The 19945-nt window shown below is 57.9% G+C and overlaps 2 protein-coding genes across 2 annotated transcripts in view; one reads left to right on the top strand and one right to left on the bottom strand.

Moving 5' to 3' along the window:
- Window positions 1-239: 239 nt before the first annotated feature.
- The window catches only part of LOC122392294 (phosphatidylinositol 5-phosphate 4-kinase type-2 alpha-like), a 47537-nt gene continuing 27831 nt past the window's right edge, over window positions 240-19945 (bottom strand). The window contains exons 7-8 of the mRNA XM_043386985.1: window positions 3540-3843; window positions 240-1784 (exon numbers count right to left, since the gene is read on the bottom strand). Coding sequence (XP_043242920.1) covers window positions 1594-1784; window positions 3540-3843 — 495 coding nt within the window. The 3' untranslated portion in view covers window positions 240-1593. The remainder of the gene's footprint in view (window positions 1785-3539; window positions 3844-19945) is intronic.
- LOC122392293 (mucin-2-like) lies at window positions 11783-15825 on the top strand. The gene is made up of 2 exons (XM_043386984.1): window positions 11783-11926; window positions 13002-15825. Exons 1-2 carry the CDS (start codon window positions 11860-11862, stop codon window positions 15128-15130), a joined length of 2196 nt encoding a protein of 731 aa, XP_043242919.1. The 5' UTR covers window positions 11783-11859; the 3' UTR covers window positions 15131-15825.

The raw sequence follows: 19945 nt of genomic DNA on the forward strand, positions 1-19945 counted from the left end.
GTCATTTCAAATAGGATCGACACCAAATTTGGACACAACCTCGGCTAGGTATTCAGGAAGATGTGTGCAAAGTTTCGCTTCTCTATCTCTTCGCGTTGCGACGATATCGTCGCAGAAGTAAAGGGGGGGCAACTATATGCCCCCCCCCCCCAGCGGCCGGCGGGTGGCGCGGAGGCCCAGCGGCCGCCGGGTTAAAGCGGACGCTTCTCCAAACCAAAGTTGCCTTCATAGACACCTGGTAGACGCACTACCCATATATTGCGCACGATGGGGTTACGATAATGGACTACAGCGGGAGGCCAGGGTCCGGGTCCGGGTCCGGGTCACAGACGCTCCACCGGACCCGGTATCCGACAGATGTCACGTGCACTAGGGAACCAGATCAGAGACAGCAGGAACGAACGGGACAGGAGGGCAGAGCAGCACGACCGACCGCGAATGGAGGAATTACAGCAACCAAGAGAGAAGTACATATTCATAGGCGTTAAGCAAATAATCGGCGCTCAAAGCTCTCGGAAGAGTAGAGGGCAAGACATGATGCAACTGATCCCAAGGCGCACCTATCAAGTGTCACAACTGGGCTCCAATTTTTGTCTTTCACATTGCTAGGCTGGCGCCGCGGCGCGCGTTCGTCACCGGTCCGCAGCTATCGGCACCGACGGCCGCCGAAAACACCCTCAGAGTCGACCTGCCGGGGTTACCGGTCGCACGGGCAAGATTCGACTGGGCAGGCAGGGTACACATACCGTTACACACACACATACACACACAATTCTGGAGGCGGGCTAAGAGAGTAGGCGTGCGAGTAGACTCCCGGCTACTGAGCAAGCGGCGGTCCCAGTCCGGCACCGTTCACCAGGGGTCGATCGCCAAGCGGCGGTGCTAGCACGATCCGTTGGGTGAGTCCTGGGTTCGCAGCGGCGGTGCTAGCACGATCGGCTGGACAACTCCGGACTGACCGGCCGCTGACTGGCCCGGAAACTGAGTCCACCTGCCGCCCCCTCTGAGTCGCTGAGTAACCCAGTCGCGACACCCCGCCTCCCTACACTGACTGCCGAGTCTCCGCCCGGTCCCCCGCCCCTCCCCGTCCCATGACACAGCGGCCCTCCCCTCTCCAGTCCAGCACCCGGCCGCGGGGCGCACACATCACTAAAGCACGCGGGCGTCTGCGCGGCGCGACGCAGCCGGTGACGGCGCCGTCTGGCGGCCGACCGTCGACGGAATGGTGGCGCCCCGGCCCCTCGCGGCGCCGCGCCCCTATCACAAGTCTGGGCCGGGCTCGGAGCGCCGGCCCGGCAGCACTGGCGTCGGCTCGGGCCTGTCGGCGGGCAGACGGGACCGGCAGGGGCCAGCAGGGACCAACAGTGGTCGCTGGGGACCGGCAGAGACCAGCAGTGGTCGCTGGGCTCCGCTCTGAGACCCGACGCGGCTCACCTTCTGCCGGCCCGGGCGGCGCCTGCTGCTCCGGTCTGGGAGGGCCCGCGGCACCCGCCGCTACGGCCCCGGCGCGGGAGAGCGCGCGGCGCCCGCTACTCCGGCCCGGGACGGCCCGTGCCCTCCCTCTGAGATCGGCGGCGCGCTCGGCGGCCGCACCTACGCGATGGCCTGCTGCATGAACTCGAGGAAGCGGCGGCCGTACACCTCGGGGCCGACGGTGGAGATGCCGTCCACGCCGCTGCCGTACTTGACCGTTTTGGCCGCCTTGGCCGCCTGCTTCTTCATGCCGTAGTGGGTCAGCACGTCGATGATGGCCAGGAAGTAGATGTACTTGGGCGTGCCGTCGCCTGGTCGGAGAAACAAACAGAGGGGCGGGGCACAGCGGTCAGACGGCGGCAAACAAACAAGGGTGCGTACTGCGTATGTAATTACGAGCGAGCGAGCGCAGCGAGCGAAGCGAAGTCTTTTCAATATAACGGAAAAATCTCAGTATGAGCGGCCCGGCCCGGCCCGGCCTGTAACGCTTTTGAGAGGCTTATATCTCAGCAATCGCTGGACCGAATGGCCTGCGGTCTTTTTTGCTGGGTAGCCCCATCCCTTCTACCCCGTAATTGACTACTTTTGATACATCTCAGTGACCGCCGTGGCACGTGCCACGTGAAAAGTCAAGGGTGTTCAAGCAATTTTGCAAAAGTAATGATTTTGAGAGGCCCATATCTCAGCAGCGGTTTGAGCGATTGTCTTGCGGTCATTTTTATAGGGTAGCTGCATCCCTTCTACCAAAGGTCGGATACTCTTCATATATGTGAGTGACTCCCACTGCACGTGCAAAATACAACAAAAAGAGGTGTCAAATTTGTTCCCATTTCAGTAACTCGGTAATTACTGGGGCGATTTCGCTGAAACTTGGCATACAGGTAGGCACCCACCAGGCAATGCATTCCCATGTGTTGCGGTTAGGGTGCTACTGCACGTGCGCACGTGCAGGGGGCGTATCCAGATCTCGAGAACGGCTGGGCCGATTGCGCTCAAATTTGGTGCACGGTTGGGGACCGGTTAGTAGGGTGCCGTGCAAAAGTCATTTTGGACCCCGTTTGCACGTGCGCACGTGCAGAATGCCGCTTCCAGATCTCAGGAACGGCTGGGCCGATTGCGTTCAAATTTGGTACACCGCCAGCGACCGGTTAGAAGGGTGCTTTGCACAAGCCCGTTGGAAGTACCCTCTCGCCCTTCTGCACGTGCAGGGCTCACTATCTCGCTCGCTCGTTCTTCGCCCAAAAGGCGTTTTACTGGTTAATACCATCTTTAAATCTAAGTAGCCATTCCCTCCACATCAAAGTCAATATTCGCTGATTCAATCACAACTTGACCAGTCGACGATAAAAAAACAAAAACGACTCGAACATCAGCAAAAACAGATTGAAAGAAACACGCCTGAAAAAATGAATATTGAGTTCTCAGAAACGTAAGATACATCGAGCCACCGTAGCGGAGACCCAGGTGACCGCAGCAGGCCCTGCAAAGAGCAGGACCGCAGACGGTACAAAATGCTGAATATCTTTCCCCACACTCATTCAAGATCCCATCAACTGATCTAGAATACCCCCATGAATCCTACCCCATGCGCATTGAACGGGTCCTGTCAATCGCTCTCGCCACTAGCGCCACTCACCCATCCCTCTCAGTTCATCGCTCCGATCGCTCTCAACGTCGCTCGGCCGTCTCTCTGTCTGCCTTTCCATCCCCGATCGCCCGCTCCACCACTGACGGCCCGTCCCCGTGTCCGGCCTCACCGTCCCTGTAACCACCTCCCGTCCCTCTGATCAGTCTCACCGGCCTGCTGACAGCTCTTAACTGTCACTCTGACCGCCTTCCCGTCCCTCTCCTGCCTCTCTGACGTCACCCTCCCGTCCCTATCCTGCCCCTCTGACCGCCCTCCCGTCCCTCGTCTGCCCCTCTGACGTCCCTATCCTGCCCCTCTGACGTCACTCTCCCGTCCCTCTCCTGTTCCTCTGACAGCCACCCCCGTCCCTCGCCCGGCCCGTGCCTTTTACCACCCTCCGCCCTCCTGCAGCTGTGAATCGACCGGTGGCCGTTCTCACCGTCGCTGCTGGGGATGGCGTAGATGTCCTTGTGCGGGTCGATGCAGTCGTCCGAGCTGAGCCGGTGCCGGTCAGGAATCTGCGGCGAGTCGGGCGGCGTGGGCACGCTGGCCGGCCCGCCGGAGCCGCCGCCGCCGCCGCCGGCCGCGCACCCGGAGCCGCACGAGTCGTCCTCCTCCTCCAGCGGCGGCGGCTCCTCGTCGGCCGGCTGGCGCGCCGCCTCCTGACGCTCGCGCTCGTGGCGCTCCACGTCGTGCACGCCGAGCAGCAGCGAGTAGTCCATCAGCTGCAGCCGGGACAGAAACTGAAACAGGGGGAGAGACAATCAGTCCATCAGCTGCAGCCGGGACAGAAACTGCAACAGGGGGAGAGACAATCAGTCCATCAGCTGCAGCTGGGACAGAAACTGTAACAGGGGGAGAGACAATCAGTCCATCAGCTGCAGCTGGGACAGAAACTGAAACAGGGGGAGAGACAATCAGTCCACCAGCTGCAGCCGGGACAGAAACTGTAACAGGGGGAGAGACAATCAGTCCATCAGCTGCAGCTGGGACAGAAACTGTAACAGGGGGAGAGACAATCAGTCCATCAGCTGCAGCTGGGACAGAAACTGAAACGGGAAGGGAAGAGGGTCAGCACAACACTCCCTTTGCCGCGACAAAAACTGCAACATGGAGAGGGAGGGTCAACACAACACTACTGGCTGCAGCCGAGACAGAAACTGAAACAAAGGGGAGGGAGGGTCAGCACAGCAGTCCATCAGCTGCAGCCGGGACAGAAACCGCGACATGGTGTCGTACTGACTTAAAAGTCACCGTCCAGCACAAGAAGAAGATCTATTCTGCTCTCCTCTACACCTTCCAGCCAACTAAACTCACAATCCCCCTCCTGGCACATCCACAGCTCGCAGACACACATCTCACATCACTACCAACCAATCGCGCTGTCATACGTCATATATCTCACATCATAACCAGCCAATCATGCTCCCATACGTCATGCCCGGCCCAGCTACTTGCAGGGTGTAACTCGGCCCTGCCGGCATCAGATGCCGGCGGCTATGACCAACGCTGGGTCACCGGTTCACAGCTCGACGCTGAAGCTGACTCACACTTATACGGCTCACATTCATCCTTGCGTCACGCTACATCACCCCCTGGTTCTGAAGAACCACATTACTCTACATGTTACATGTCATTCAATCAACGCATCAACTACATCCTCTGGCACACCATCGCCATATCTTTCCGGCTCTCTTCGAACACGCGTACCACGCCGCAGCGTCGCAGGCACGAACGTTTCACTCTCGTCTGCGGACACATCGGACCCGGTCGGTGGATCGGGGTTCGGGGACTGAGCGACGCTGGGCGGCCGCGTGTCCGACTCCGTCACATCACTCGGAGCTGGCGACACACACACGCCATCACACTCGCTGTCATCAGACCACTCCACCGTTGGCGCTCGCAGAGCCCCTGGCCTCGGACATTCAGGGACGGTCAACCGATGTCGGAGGTTTCGCACATGTCGTGGGACATTATCGACTTCGATTGTCTGGGCCGAAACGACGCCTGTCACAATACCCTCGTCTGACTTTACAAAACATCGGTCGCCCCGCCGCCGAACCCACACCTTGTCCCCTACCTGGTATACACCGGGTTTCTTCAGCGGCAGGGCGTCACCAGGCTCGTCTGAGGTTCTGCGGGGCGTCACGTCAACGTCTCGGCCAGGGTGTCGAAGCACCCCGTTGATTGGAGCTGTGGCCGGGTCACTGCCATCCTTCGGTGTCACGTTGTATCGATGGACTGCTTCAGCAACGGAGCAGGACTGCCGGGCCACCATCACTTTGATGGTACGATGATGGCGCTCGACGATGCCGTTCCCGCCGGGCTCGTAGGCAGCGCGGAACCGGATGGATACGTCCCAGCGAGCCGCGAACGCTAACATGACCCGGCCACGGAACTCTGTCGCATTGTCCGTGAGTATTTCCGCCGGGGCTCCACGCTCTAGAAACACGTTCTCCAGCTCACTCACAATCTCCAGAGCTCCTGCCCGGCGAAGCCGTCGCCATATGGCGTACCTCGACGGCCCGCAGTCCACCAGCGTCAGGTATGGGTGGCCGTGCACGTGGGTGACATCCATGGCCAGGCGATCCCACGTGCGTTCTGTTCCGAGTGACCCACCGGGCCAGCGCTCCGGCGCCGGGTCAATCGAGGCACACGTCTGGCATCGTCTGACCACGTCTCGCACAGCTGGTTTTGACACCCGCCTCACCCCCAGCTCACGTCGGGCGTACCACAACGTTCTCCTCACTCCTTGGTGACCGATGTTTTCGTGGATGGTGCGGATGTCACTCGCTGAGGCACTTGTGATGGCAGCGACAGCCACCGGTTGTGCTTTGGACGAATCAGTGGTTGGCTGGTCGGCAGTCTGCAGCCAGGCGTTGGGCACCCGCGTCACCTCATCAGCACGGTTGACCGCTGACGCGACCAGCTCGATAGTGACCTCCAGTTCGTACTCGATGACGAGCTGACGGAAAACAGCCACGCGCCGTCGGATAAGCATTTCGGACTGCGCCTTGGTTCGCAGCCTTGCCTTACCCGACAGCGCGTCACTCAGCCAGCGGTGCACCGTCACCGAGTCTGTCCGGAGCGTCAGGCGACGGAAGCCCCATGCTACCGCCAGGTTGACACCGTTGAGAGCGGCATCCAGTTCTGAGATATTGATGTGCACGTCCCTCTCCGATTCGGCACGCAGCCAGGACGCGTCCTCGATGATGGCGCCCGTGTCAGGGTCAGTGAGCACGACACCGCGGGCGATGGAGCTGGCGTCGGTCCACACCACGACGCTCGTCCCTGTCACACACCACTGGCCGCGTGCCGGGTCACATGCTCGAAACCGCCGTGACACCTCATCCACCTCACGTTGTAGTTCCTCGCTGACGATCGGAGTGTCCCAGTCCGGGCTGAGGCGGTTGGCAGTCCGCTTCATCCATGCAGCGGCCGGCCGCAGCCAGCCTGCGACCGGCACATGAGATGTCAGCTGGCCGGCCCACGCGAAGACAGATCGCCGCGTTAGCACGGGTGGAGCCTGCGTTGGTGACTCCCCGTCCCTACTCCACTGGAGTGCCGGCCCGTCGCTCTCGGCGACACGAAGGCCCAGCATACGTGCACCGGTCGCGACCCGCTCCGGCGGCTTGCATGTGAGCCCGAATCGAGCGAAGTGCTCGGCAACCTCATCAGCCGAGACCACCGCTTCGTTGACCAGCAGATCATCGGCGTAAGGCAGCACTGCCTCTGCCAACCCGGGGCTCTGTGCGAGCACCTTCCTGACCACAGCCTTCATGATCAGAGGCGCGATACTGAGCCCAAAGCCGACCCTGGTCAGGCAGTACCGCCGCCCTTGCACGATGACTGTCTGGTACGGCCACAGGGCCGGGTCCACACGAAGCTGAAGAAAAGCTTTCTTCAGATCCAGGACAGCGACCCGGCGTCCGTGACGTCGCCACCTTCGCAGCTCTTCCACGCAGACGTCAGCGTCGGCTGTGTGACGTGTCAGGTGTTGATTGAGTTCCCGATAATCTAACACCGGCCGCACCTTGTCCTTCGCTGCCTGAGTAACCACCATCAACGGGATCAATCCCTGTGCGGGACCGTACATCGTCTCATCGTATTCGCGCAGCCAGCCCTCACTAATCCACAGCGCCAGCTCTGCATCGAATTTTTCACGCGCACAACTCGGCACACCGTACTGAGCTATCGAGTTTCCAAGCGGGGGCGGAGCCACGCCACCGGCCCATTTCCAACGGACTGTCCACACATCATCGAACACAGCCGTGAAGTCAGTCTCGTCAATCCTTAGCTCCGGCTCCGTGTCGACCGCTCGACACACCTCCCGCTCCGGCGGGACCTCACGCTGCACCACAGCAGCCGTGTCGACCGCACGACACACCTCCCGCTCCGGCGGGGCCTCACGCTGCACCACAGTAGCCGTGTCGACCGCTCGACACACCTCCCGCTCCGGCGGGACCTCACGCTGCACCACAGCAGCCGTGTCAACCGCTCGACACACCTCCCGCTCCGGCGGGGCCTCACGCTGCACCACAGCAGCCGTGTCGACCGCTCGACACACCTCCCGCTCCGGCGGGGCCTCACGCTGCACCACAGCAGCCGTGTCGACGCTCGCAACTGGGTTGTCGCTCCCGAAGCGAACGGATCCTCCACTTACACTCACGCCCTGCAGGGCGTCAATGCCGGTCATGCCCAGCAACACGTCTACGCCCAGCAACCGGGCCGGTACGACGACCGCCCGCACACTCACTGTCGCCCCGCGCACTCCAAGGCTGACCACAGCCCGCCCACAGCACAGCACCGGGCTGTCGTTGACAGCGACCAAGCTGGCGTCACTCCGCTCCCAGCAGGACACCATGCCCTTCCACACCACTGTCTCGCTGCACCCTGTGTCGACGAGTGCTCGGCACTTGCGCCCATTTACATTGATGTCGATGATGGGGGCTCTTGGGTCACTGCGGCAGCTGGCGACGGCGGAGCCCGTGGCGCTGATGTAGCGCCGTCGCCGTGCCCGTTTGGGCAGAGCCGGGCGATGTGGCCTACCTGGTTACAGGTCCAACACCGCAGTGGTGGACGGCGACCCGTCCCTCTGGCTCCCCGCTGCTGCTGTACATATGATGGCGGCGGCTGGACGACAGCCACCGATGCAGTCGCTCTCTCCCTGGCCGCCATCGCCAACGTTGACCTAGCGACGGCGACGGCTCGCTCCAAGGAGAGAGTTTCATCTCCAGCACTGTTACGTACTGTTAGCCGCACCTCCGGCGGCAGACCTTGCAGGAAGTGCGTCGTCATCACTTCGTTGGACACTGAACCTATGAGGGATATCAGCCGCTTGACTGATCCCAGGTAGGCATCCACAGACTCGCCCGGTTGTAGACGTCGGTGATACAGCTCATACATAGCCGCGTCGGGTCCCAATGCAAATGCACGATGCAGTTTTTGGCGGACGATTGCAGCATCCCGCTGCTCGGTGGAGGAGAGGGTGGCCCACACCTCGTACGCCTGGTCCCTCAGGCGTGTGGGTATGACAGCGGCCAGTGACACACGACGCAGGGCACACAGCTGTGTCGCCTGCTCCAGCCATCTGACGACGTCACCGCTGCCGTCGAACTCCGGTATTGCCCGCAGATCGAATGCAGGCGCAGGAAACTCTGGTTCCATGGTATTGGTACCAGCTACCGGTGCACCACTGCCCTCTTCTACGTCAGACATAATCACAACACTTAGTCGAGAAGGCCGAAATAGCTTGTCGTACTGACTTAAAAGTCACCGTCCAGCACAAGAAGAAGATCTATTCTGCTCTCCTCTACACCTTCCAGCCAACTAAACTCACAATCCCCCTCCTGGCACATCCACAGCTCGCAGACACACATCTCACATCATCACCAACCAATCGCGCTGTCATACGTCATATATCTCACATCATAACCAGCCAATCATGCTCCCATACGTCATGCCCGGCCCAGCTACTTGCAGGGTGTAACTCGGCCCTGCCGGCATCAGATGCCGGCGGCTATGACCAACGCTGGGTCACCGGTTCACAGCTCGACGCTGAAGCTGACTCACACTTATACGGCTCACATTCATCCTTGCGTCACGCTACACATGGGGAGGGAGGATCAACAGAATATGGAATATTTCCTGTACGTTCAACTTTTCAATGGAGAAAGAGGTGGTTTGGTCAGTCGTGAAGAAGTATTTCGTCGTAAATTATTGGACGACTTAACCCTCACCGGATCTATTGGTTGTAGGTGTACGGCCCACATCGATTGCATGTATCGGTTGATGTGCCCTGTATTCGCCAGTGCAGATCTGACAGTCCGGGCGCGGGGATCGGAGAGGCGACAGTCAGTTCTCTGGGCAGTGGCAGTGTGTGACCACCCCACTTCCCAGCTCCCACAGATCAACCCTCAGATGCGGAATACCGCACAAACAACCAACTGGATGCAATACCATTCGCTTCACCCCATATTGCACCCCATGGACCCCATTTGCACCCCAATTGCAAGTTCAGTCCCTAGCATTCCGACAATAATAAAAAATTATACACCGGTAACTAGGTAACTAGCAAGGAAAAAGTGACTCAGACTAACTCGGGCCTTCATATCAGATATCGGGGCGAGATGTCGCCGTTAGCCGCCGCCCGACCGACCGACCCGGATCCGATAGGCGCCGCCATTTCTCCATCGGTTTTATGTGCCACAGATGACAAAGTACGCGGCCGGGGGCGGGATGCGCTCACTGGGCCGCCGTCCTGTACTGGGGGACGGCCACAATCGGTGACGACACCGGCCTGCGTCAGTGCAGGACTTTCCGCCGACAGCGAGACGCGTGCCGGCTCTATCACAGACGGAATGAGGGGAGGGGAGCGGCGACCAGACACCGAGGAACGCCGGTAGATGTTGACACAAATCACAGCGGGGCCGGCCACGCGGCCGCCGGGAACCACAGCGGGGCAGGCCACGCGGCCGCCGGGAGCCACAGCGGTCGGGAACCGCGGCCGCGGCGAACCACAGCGGTCGGGAACCGCGCCGGACACGGGGGAACCGTCCACCACCACCCGGTGTCGGTAACACGGGTGTTTGCGGCGGGATTAGCAGAGGACATGGTCCATCTCCCGGGAGGATAATAATCGAACATGAAACAAAGCGACTCTGGGCCAGCGGTGATACAAAGTCGTACTTATAGAACATGTTGACCGATGGCCGGACCGGTCCAGCGCTGTAAAATCATCGTCAATGTTCGTCTCCAACGGCGACTGACAACGTATGTATGTATCGAGGAGGACAGAGGTGAAGCGCGGGTTCCTCAGCACCTCACCGCGTGGCGTGTGGTAATGGTACGCCAAGCCGCTTCATCGCTCAATGCTGAGTTTGTGCTAATGACATTTCGGATAGGGACGGCTCTGATAAAGAATTTAAATGGACTTCCTCTATCAAGTTCGTCACATTGTTGGAACTTTCGTTATCTGTTTGCATATATAGTCAGCAATCGTACTGTCCATTTAAAACCTTTCTCATTATTCCGAAATCCACAATACGTCTCTGAGCCAAAGTCCGCTCCTGCGATGCTAGAGTTGATGAGCCAGCGATCCGCTGGCATCTCCTGCCTCGAACCTCGATCTATTCGGGCCTCCAGTCATTTCCGTATATCACCGTGAGAAAAGTTTTCATTGCATAGGACAGACATGTGCATGGATCCGAGTGATGGATCTATGATCTCAGTGGATCTCGAAGCAAAGTACAGGTTGGGATCTATGATCCCACAGGATCCGGCGTGAAAAATACATCTTGGATCTATGATCTCATATGATCTGACGATAAATTAAGAACATGGATCTATGATCTGAGACCTGAATGGATCCCACCATGCACCACATTTGAAACCATGTTTTATAGGGTTTCTATGCCAATAAGTGCCACAAAACTATGGTTTATGACGTGCGATCACGTAAAATCACTAAAACAGTATGTTTGTGAGTTGAAACAAGTGTTTTTTTTGGGGGGGGGGATATGTGTTGACAAAAAATAAGTAAGGATCTATGATCTCACTGGATCTCAAGCCAAAAATGAGACTCGGACCTGTGATCCCTACGGATCTCTCGATAAATTACAGAGCTGGATCTATGATCCCGTCGGATCCGAGATCAGGACCCGTGAGATCAGATCCCAGGTCCATTTTCTCGAATCCATGCACATGTCTGGCATAGGAGATATTACGAGTGTCATTCTGTCATTCACCGCCCCATCAAAAATGCTATTTGTAATGCAAACAGTCAGCTGTTCAGCTGGAATCGCAAACTGCCGAGTTGATGTCAGACATCTTCACGCAGTCAGCAGCCTGGCCCGTCAGTAGGCCGTGAATCACTCGCAGGACGGACCCAATCCGGCCGTCCTTCACGTGTGATAGGACAGCGCGCAATGACGGACCCGCGGCAGCCACCGGCGTGATAGCGCTAATCCCCGTCGGAGCGTCGCCCGTCTGCGGTATCTGTACCCAGGCGACCAGACGGCGCTCAGAAAAGACAGCCCCGGAGAGCCAGCCAACATCCGGGCCGGGCCTTTTATGACGTGCTGGCTGCACAATCTAATCGTTTTCCAAGCGGCCCACGCCGTGATAGCAGGTACGCAGGCGGGACTGGGTCGGCGCGGCGCAGCCAGTCGGAGGATTGTCCTGCATCGCGGCGGTCTGATCACCGCGCCCCAGCGCAGGTCAGCGCAGGTCACAGCCGCCCGCCCCAGACACCGCCAGTCATGGCCAGCGCCGCGCGACTCGGTCTCAGTCTCACCGCCGCCGTGTCGGTGATAGCCGTGCAGCATGGTGAGTGGCAAGGTGCAACGGCACTGCCCGTTATACGTATCTGGTGCAGCCAATTGATGGACGGCAACGTGCCCCTCCCCAAAATATAACCGAAGTAAAACACTACTGCGCTGGGATAATATTAAAAGCAATATCAAGCTTTTCGCTGTCAATAACATCAATACTTATAACTTTAATTCACACCTCGAGGTACCCATAAGGTACCCATGCTTAAAAGAATTTAAATAGGCAAAAGGCGTTGAAGAAAAATTGTCCGTCGTTAAAAAAAGATGTTAAGTAGGTCCTTCAAACCCCTAATTTCCACCAAAGAAAACAAGGAATAGCTGACGTTCCACACCCAAAACGGGTAGAGCAGCAAACACACAGAACCATAGGTAGAACGAGCACTGAGTAGTGAGTACACTAGATTGGTCAATGGATAACCCGCCCATGACTGGGAGATAGGTATTCCATTTAGCCCGAGTAACTGGGGGGAGGGTTCTACAGACCTCCCCACCTCCCGCATCTACGAAAGCGCTGGTCCGATTGTCAAAATTCAAATGGCATGTGATAGCACCTGCCACTTGCAAAACTATTCAACGAATCCTAATATCACTTATCTAGAGGTCACTAATGACGTTATTGGTCAGGCCAAAGTAGAGCATATCGATATTTAGTCATGTTTACTCATCGGGCTCTGGCCGCCGCCAGATACGTCACATCAAGCGCATATTTAGTTTACACACTCAATGTATGCGAAAGATATCCTGTGGGTACCGAGCTTGTCCTCGGTATGTTTCGGGTCAAAGCTAAGTCAGCCCAGATTACGAACGGTCACAGAAATTTTAAGGCGCGCTGTAGTGTTACTGTCTCTGTGTTCCGGTCCTCTGACGATCCTGGCCCCGTCCGTTGCAGCCGGGGCGCTGTAGTGTTACTGTCTGTGTCCCGGTCTGTTGAACTCTCTGTGTTCCGGTCCTCTGACGATCCCGGCCCCGTCCGTTGCAGCCGGGACGCTGTAGTGTTACTGTCTGTGTCCCGGTCCGTTGAACTCTCTGTGTCCAGGTTCTTCTGACAGTCCTGGCCCCGTCCGTTGCAGCCGGGGCGCTGCCCCCGCCGTCCGCCGACCTGGCCGCGGCAGACGTGCTGGAGAGCATCCAGCAGCAGGTACACACCATGCAGAGCCAGCTGACGGACCTGCTGACCGCCATCGACACGGAGCCAACAACACCCGAGCCTACAACGCAGAAAGTCACAACACCAGAGCCAACAACACCGGAGCCTACGACGCAAAAGTTTACAACTCCCGAGCCCACCACACAGAAAGTTACAACTCCGGAGCCTACAACACAGAAGGTCACAACGCCGGGGCCTACAACACAGAAGGTTACAACTCCAGAGCCCACAACGCAGAAAAGTACAACACCGGAGCTAACAACACCCGAGCCTACAACGCAGAAAGTTACAACTCCGGAGCCTACAACACAGAAGATTACAACGCCGGAGCCTACAACACAAAAGGTAACAACTCCGGAGCCAACAACACCGGAGCCTACAACGCAAAAGATTACAACTCCCGAGCCTACTACACAGAAAGTTACAACCCTGGAGCCAACAACACAGAAAGTTACAACTCCGGAGCCTACAACTCAGAAGATTACAACGCCGGAGTCTACAACACAGAAGGTCACAACACCGGAGCCTACAACGCAAAAGGTTACAACTCCCGAGCCAACTACACAGAAAGTTACGACTCCGGAGCCTACAACTCAGAAGATTACAACGCCGGAGCCTACAACACAAAAGGTCACAACTCCGGAGCCTTCAACGCAAAAGGTTACGACTCCCGAGCCTACTACACAGAAAGTTACAACTCCGGAGCCTACAACACAGAGGGTTACAACGCAGGAGCCTACAACACAAAAGGTTACAACCCCAGAGCCAACAACAACGACGCCTACAACTCCCGAGCCAACAACGCAGGTTACAACCCCGGAACCTACAACTCCCGAGCCTACGACGCAGAAAGTTACGACCCCGGGGCCAACAACGCCGGAGCCTACAACGCAAAAGGTTACGACGCTGGAGCCGACAACACCTGAGCCTACAACACAAAAGGTTACAACTCCAGAACCTACAACACAGAGGGTTACAACGATGGAACCTACAACACAGAAAGTTACAACGCCGGAGCCTACAACGCAGAAAGTTACAACCCCAGAACCGACAACACCTAAGCCTACGACGCAGAAAGTTACAACAACGGAGCCAACAACACCGGAGCCTACAACGCAAAAGGTTACAACTCCCGAGCCTACAACACAGAAAGTTACAACTCCGGAGCCTACAACACAGAAGGTTACAACGCCGGTGCCTACGACGCAGAAAGTTACAACTCCCCAGCCTACAACACAGAAAGTTACAACGCCGGAGCCAACAACACAAAAGGTTACAACTCCGGAGCCAACAACACCGGAGCCTACAACACAAAAGGTTACAACTCCGGAGCCTACGACGCAGAAAGTTACAACGCCGGAGCCTACGACGCAGAAAGTTACAACGCCGGAGCCTACGACGCAAAAGGTTACAACTTCCAAGCCTACCACACAGAAAGTTACAACTCCGGAGCCTACAACACCTGAGCGTACAACACAAAAGGCTACAACGCCGAAGCCTACCACTGCGAAGGCCTCTACAGTGGGACCCACTGCTGGCTCTTCCCCTCCGAGTCTGTTCAGGGTGTCGCTCCGCGGCGCTCCTGTCCTGACGTTCCGGCTCGCCCGTCTCCTGAGTGAGGTCAGCTGCGAGTCGCTGCAGCGGGACCTGAACCGGACGCTGGACGACGCCGACGCCGCCCTGGCGCTGGTGGATGCGCAGCAGCTCGACAACGTCACCCTCGGCGCCCTGTCCGCCGGCAACGAGCGGCTCAACTGGACGCTGGAGTGTGCCGACACCGGCCGGCTGGCGCTGAGCGGCGGCGAGCGCGACTTCCTGCGCCAGCGGATCCCGGCCGTGGAGACCACCGCCGCCGCCGCCGCCGACACCATCGACGGCATCGTCAGCCCGCCGACGCCGGCGCCGGCTGACGACTCGGGCTTCCGGTCGGCGACCATCGCGCTGGGCGTGCTGCTGTCGCTGACGCTGGTCGGTGCCGCCGTGCTGGCCGTGCTGGTCACCCGCCGGAGAGCCGCCGCCGGCCAGGGACTCGACAACGACGGCTTCAACTGAGACAACAGCCGCTCCAACTGACACAACAGCCGCTTCAATTAGACAACACGCTCCAACTGAGACTCCGACGGCCTCAACTGAGATACCGACCGTATCGACTGACTGTCACTCTGCCGGACACCATCCGGTGGAGAGTGGTGTCCTTCTGTCATCCCCTGCGTCCGCCAGCGCCTTGCAGCATAATGAAGCCGGTGTAACAGACAGCATGTGTGCGACCTAAGTCGCTGCTCCACAAAAGTATTCGTCATACCAGTGGCAGTGTCACGCATCGACTGATAGCGCGCTCGTGGTTGCACTGATGCCGCTGCTACTATTTTTGTAAGTGCGAATGACACCGTTTCACAATCACTCCTTCTGTCTGTGTAATCATTATCATCTCATAATTCGGGTGTTCCAGAGGTCAGTGCGTGCTCTAACGGCGATCCACAGAGCGCCGGTAGGTAGTGGTGTCAGGCGCTCAGCCGGCCGGCGCGGTAAAAGGGCACGCCGTGCGGTGTGGTGCGGAGCGTAGATAATGTGCAGACAGAACTGAAATTAAAACCGATCAGCCACGTGGAGATGAATTCACAACCTACGAGTATATCGGCTGGTGACATAGGATATACGCAATGCAATAATGTGTCCGACGAGCGCAAATGCAACGTGTGTCTGTATGTGGTTATTCATATTTAATGTCAATAAAACATCAGATCAGGTGCGAGGAACATCAAACGACTTTGATAGAAACGATGTGTGCCAGGTGGAACTACCAAGTCCCCTTCATGTCCCGATGAAAGCCTGGTGCAGGAAATCAGTTCATCTCCTTTTCAAACTAAGGTAATAGCGACAGTTTGATTACCAGTAGTCAATATAATGATAAGCCTTACACTTACGCATTTTTTGCTGCAAGTTTACTCCCATAAATGATTATCATGGCTTATGGCGTTTGGACTATGTGCCTTGACGCACACAGCCGATAATAACTCCATCATCGGACCGACACTGGCGCGGCAGGCGTGCCGCGCGGGGCGGACCGGGGAGGTGAGCCAGTGAGCCCGCTCCTAGTCCGCCGGTAGCGGCAGATAGGCGGTATCTGACGGTATCTGTGGAGTCGGAGCAGCCGCGCATAATCCATACGGCGTGACGTCACCGGACGGCGCGAATGGCCGCAGCGCTGCCGACCGGGGCCAGCTGCTGCCTGAGCAGCCAGGTGCCCCTGCAGCAGCACCGTAAACCGGCGGCCACACGCCTCACTGAGTACTGACCGGGTATAGCTGCCCCTGCAGCAACACCGTAAAGCAGCGACCAGACCGCCGCCGAACGGGTCAATTTAATGCATGAACAGCAAACAACTGCCAGAGCAGCCCCGTAACCCGGCGACCAGACGCGCCGCCGGACGGGTCCACCGGCCCCTGCAGCAGCATCGTATATCGGCGACCAGACGCGCCGCCGACTGCGCCACTGTTCCGGCCGGAAACCCAGTGAGCAGGTATCCACTATTAACCCTGAAAAACACCGGCAACGGCCCGCCCTGGCCCTGCTGTGGCCGCAGGCCTACCCCGCTGTGATGACCGCTGTGAGCACCGGCCCACCCAGCACTCCGCTGTGACCCGTGCCGTGAGTTCGGGAGCGGCGGACACAGGGGTCCCAGCCTCCAGTGAATTGCCGCTCTGAGCTGTTACCTGCAAAACGAGGGACTTCGCCAGGATCTGGAGAAAAATAATGAAAGTCGCTGTCTGTAATCATCGAGGGCGAGACAGCCGGTCGCCAGCGAATTCCCTTTCTTCGTCTCACAGACTGCTATTCCTCCACTGCCGGAGCGGCGGCGGGCCGGGATCGCGCCGACCTCGGCCAGACGAGAGTAAATCAGCTATCCGCGCCGCGCCGAGCCGGCCGTGTCCGGTTCAAAGGTGGATCGATGGACGGTCCACAGACGGACGGACGGACGGACGGCGACCGGCGGCAAACGGCAGACGCAGGGCGCGACACGGCGGAACGGCGTCACCGTGGCGCGGCAGACGCCGGGACTGTACTCGCAGACAGTAGGTACACGATGGTGCTGGGTTGTAACGAATAAAAAAAGGAGATCTTAGCAACCAAAACATTTCAATCATAGTGACACCCCCTGGTCTGAAGGGAGCTGCTAACCATCAGATTAACCAATCAAATCCCTCGGCCGGCCGGCCGGCCGGCCGTTCCATCCCCTCAGCCGTCCGTCCCATCCGTCTCATCGGTCATCCAGTCCCATCAGTCCCGTCCGTCCCATCAGTTCCATCCTCTGTCCGTCCTTCAGTGACCCCGTCAGCCGCCATCGCGTGCTAGGCCAAACGGGTCCAGTCAAAGGCAGGCCGGCAGCTGAGGGGCTTCCCACGGCGGCGGCTGGCGGACGAGAACGGAATCAGCTCGGCCCAGCGGGGCCATGGCAGCCAGATAAGTGATGTCCAGACCAGAACGGAATCAGCCCGGCCGATGGGTCCGCCGGGGTGGGAGCAGTTCGGGGCCAGACCAGCCAGGATCCTAGGAGGGACGGGAGCAGTAGGACGTGGAGAGACGGGAGTAGCCGAGACGGGAGCAGCCGGGCCACGGAGGAACACGGCGGGATGGGATCAACTGGGACACGGCGCAGAGGCGGCGCGCAGCGACCCCAGCTCGCCAAGCCAACAATTGTGCTTACGTTTCCATAGAAACCGGGCGCCAATAACTGGCAGCGGCGTGCCGTGAAACAGGATCTACACCTATACGGCGGCGGCGCAGCGGCCGGCCGGGCAGGTGCAAAGAGCAGAGGACAGATTAGTCAGTCCTGCGCTAATACAAGGGAAAGCCACGCCACGCGGACGCAGTGGCAATCGGAGGCATTATCGGCGTGTTTGCCGAGGCTTAACGTCAAACTGATTCACCTCTGCATGAACTAACACGGAATTACGAGCAGCCGCAGTACACATTTCAACATGGCCTGCGGCCGATATCAAAGGGGCACGGCCTCACTCTACTTAGCAGTGTGCCAACAGCCTGTTTGCACTAGCGAGCCAAGTAATGATGCATGATGCATATTTCTATATGAGATGGTACAGCTGACAGACTACGCCATGCCACTTGCTTGTTTAACAACTACACAGGCTTGATAGTGGAGTGAGTTCGAAACAAATATCAACAGCTGTTATAAGCAGAAAACAAATAATTATGAACTGACAGACAACAATCCACGCTGAAATTCAGCGCTAGTGTGCCATAGCACTTATAGCTCGGCCATATTTCATAGGATATTTCGTTTTATAAACGCTCTCATGTTTTATAGTTTCCATAATATTCAATGAGCGAGGATAGTGCGCACAATCCCGTTAAACCGCACCTCGTAACCCTGGGCCCTCCATTGTGCAGAATATTCCCGAGTCTCGTCACTGCTCTCTCCGCTATGCGACGATCACCCTGCGTGAGGCCCGAACAAGCCCCGGGGGCAATAACTCCGGACCGCGGCGCCAACCCCGCCACTACGGCGGCGGACCGCGTCACCAGAATACCCCAATAACGGCCGGACGGCGGACGGCCCGGCCCGCGGAGACCGGGAGACCGGGAGACGGACGAGCGGACGGCGGAGACGGGGAGACGGAGACGGCCCGGCCGGCGGAGACGGGGAGACGGGGAGACGGACGAGCGGACGGCGGCGGTACTGTAAGGAGTCGACGAGGCCCGCCGACAGGCGCCGGATCAGCGGGGTAACGGAAGGTGGGGCCGGGTAAGACGGGGTGGAACGACTGACGCCAGTAACCGCAGTGCATTGATAACAGAATGATGACCTCAGCTTGCTCACTGCTCGCGCCGACAAAACTTGAAACGCCGCCGAAACCAGCCGGCCCATAACGCTGCCACCAACAAACACAGGCGACTGATACCGGCTGTGCCTGGCGCGACCACGGACCCGGCTGCTACACGCTGGGGAGAGTGTCAGCACATCGTGACATTTCGAAATGACTCGGAACATAACCAAGCTCAAAGCAACCATAGAATGGATAAACACCACATGCCTATCCGATGTTCGCTAAACGATAACACACTAAAACTTCACCAACTTTTTAGGAGATCTGCTCAGTTTAAGATGATAATGTGTGTATGGCTGGCGGAGTGGAACGCAGTTGGATCAAGTCAACGTGTTCCACTAAAATCGATCAGAAGCCGCCCACGGCTGCACCACGACACCGACAGAATGGGATTAACCCGGCAGTTGCTGGGGTATTTCGCCACCCACCGTTTGCTGGGGGGGGGGGGGGCGTTAAACGCCCCCAGCCGATAACTCGAGAACCAATAGGCGCAGCGAAACGCACGAGGCGGCAAACGAAAGAACGCGACGAGACGCTTCAGTTGAGTACTTTAAAGTTGAATTTTGAGGTCACAGGTCGGGTCAAGGTCAGGTCAAACACCTGAAATCGGGCTTTCAGTAGCATGGACTTCCGGACTTCGCAATGGGCGCCTCTCGTCATAAACTCTGTCAAAACGGTGCACAATCCATCATATAAGGCCTACAAGAGTGTCAGCTCCATGTAGGGGTCAGTCAAGCATAGGTCAGGGTCAAGGTCAGGTCAACCCGGTAGGCACATATCCTCGAAAATCAAAACTGATATTCGCAGCCTGTGACACATGTTTTATGGGTAATTTGGGGCGTAGAACACGATGGTGACATTCATTTTATCATATGTGTACGTGTTTGGCTAAAAAAGTTCAATTTAAGAAATGCATGTATCATGGTCGTGAAGTAGTCACGAGAAATTGCCAAGATTCAGTTCAAGATTTTGGAAAATGCGGACCGATAATCAATAATCGAAGATAGCCATTTGACTGTTC

This window comes from Amphibalanus amphitrite, unplaced genomic scaffold, assembly GCF_019059575.1.
Source record: "Amphibalanus amphitrite isolate SeventyFive unplaced genomic scaffold, NRLGWU_Aamphi_draft 000480F_arrow, whole genome shotgun sequence".
NCBI lineage: Eukaryota > Metazoa > Arthropoda > Thecostraca > Balanomorpha > Balanidae > Amphibalanus > Amphibalanus amphitrite.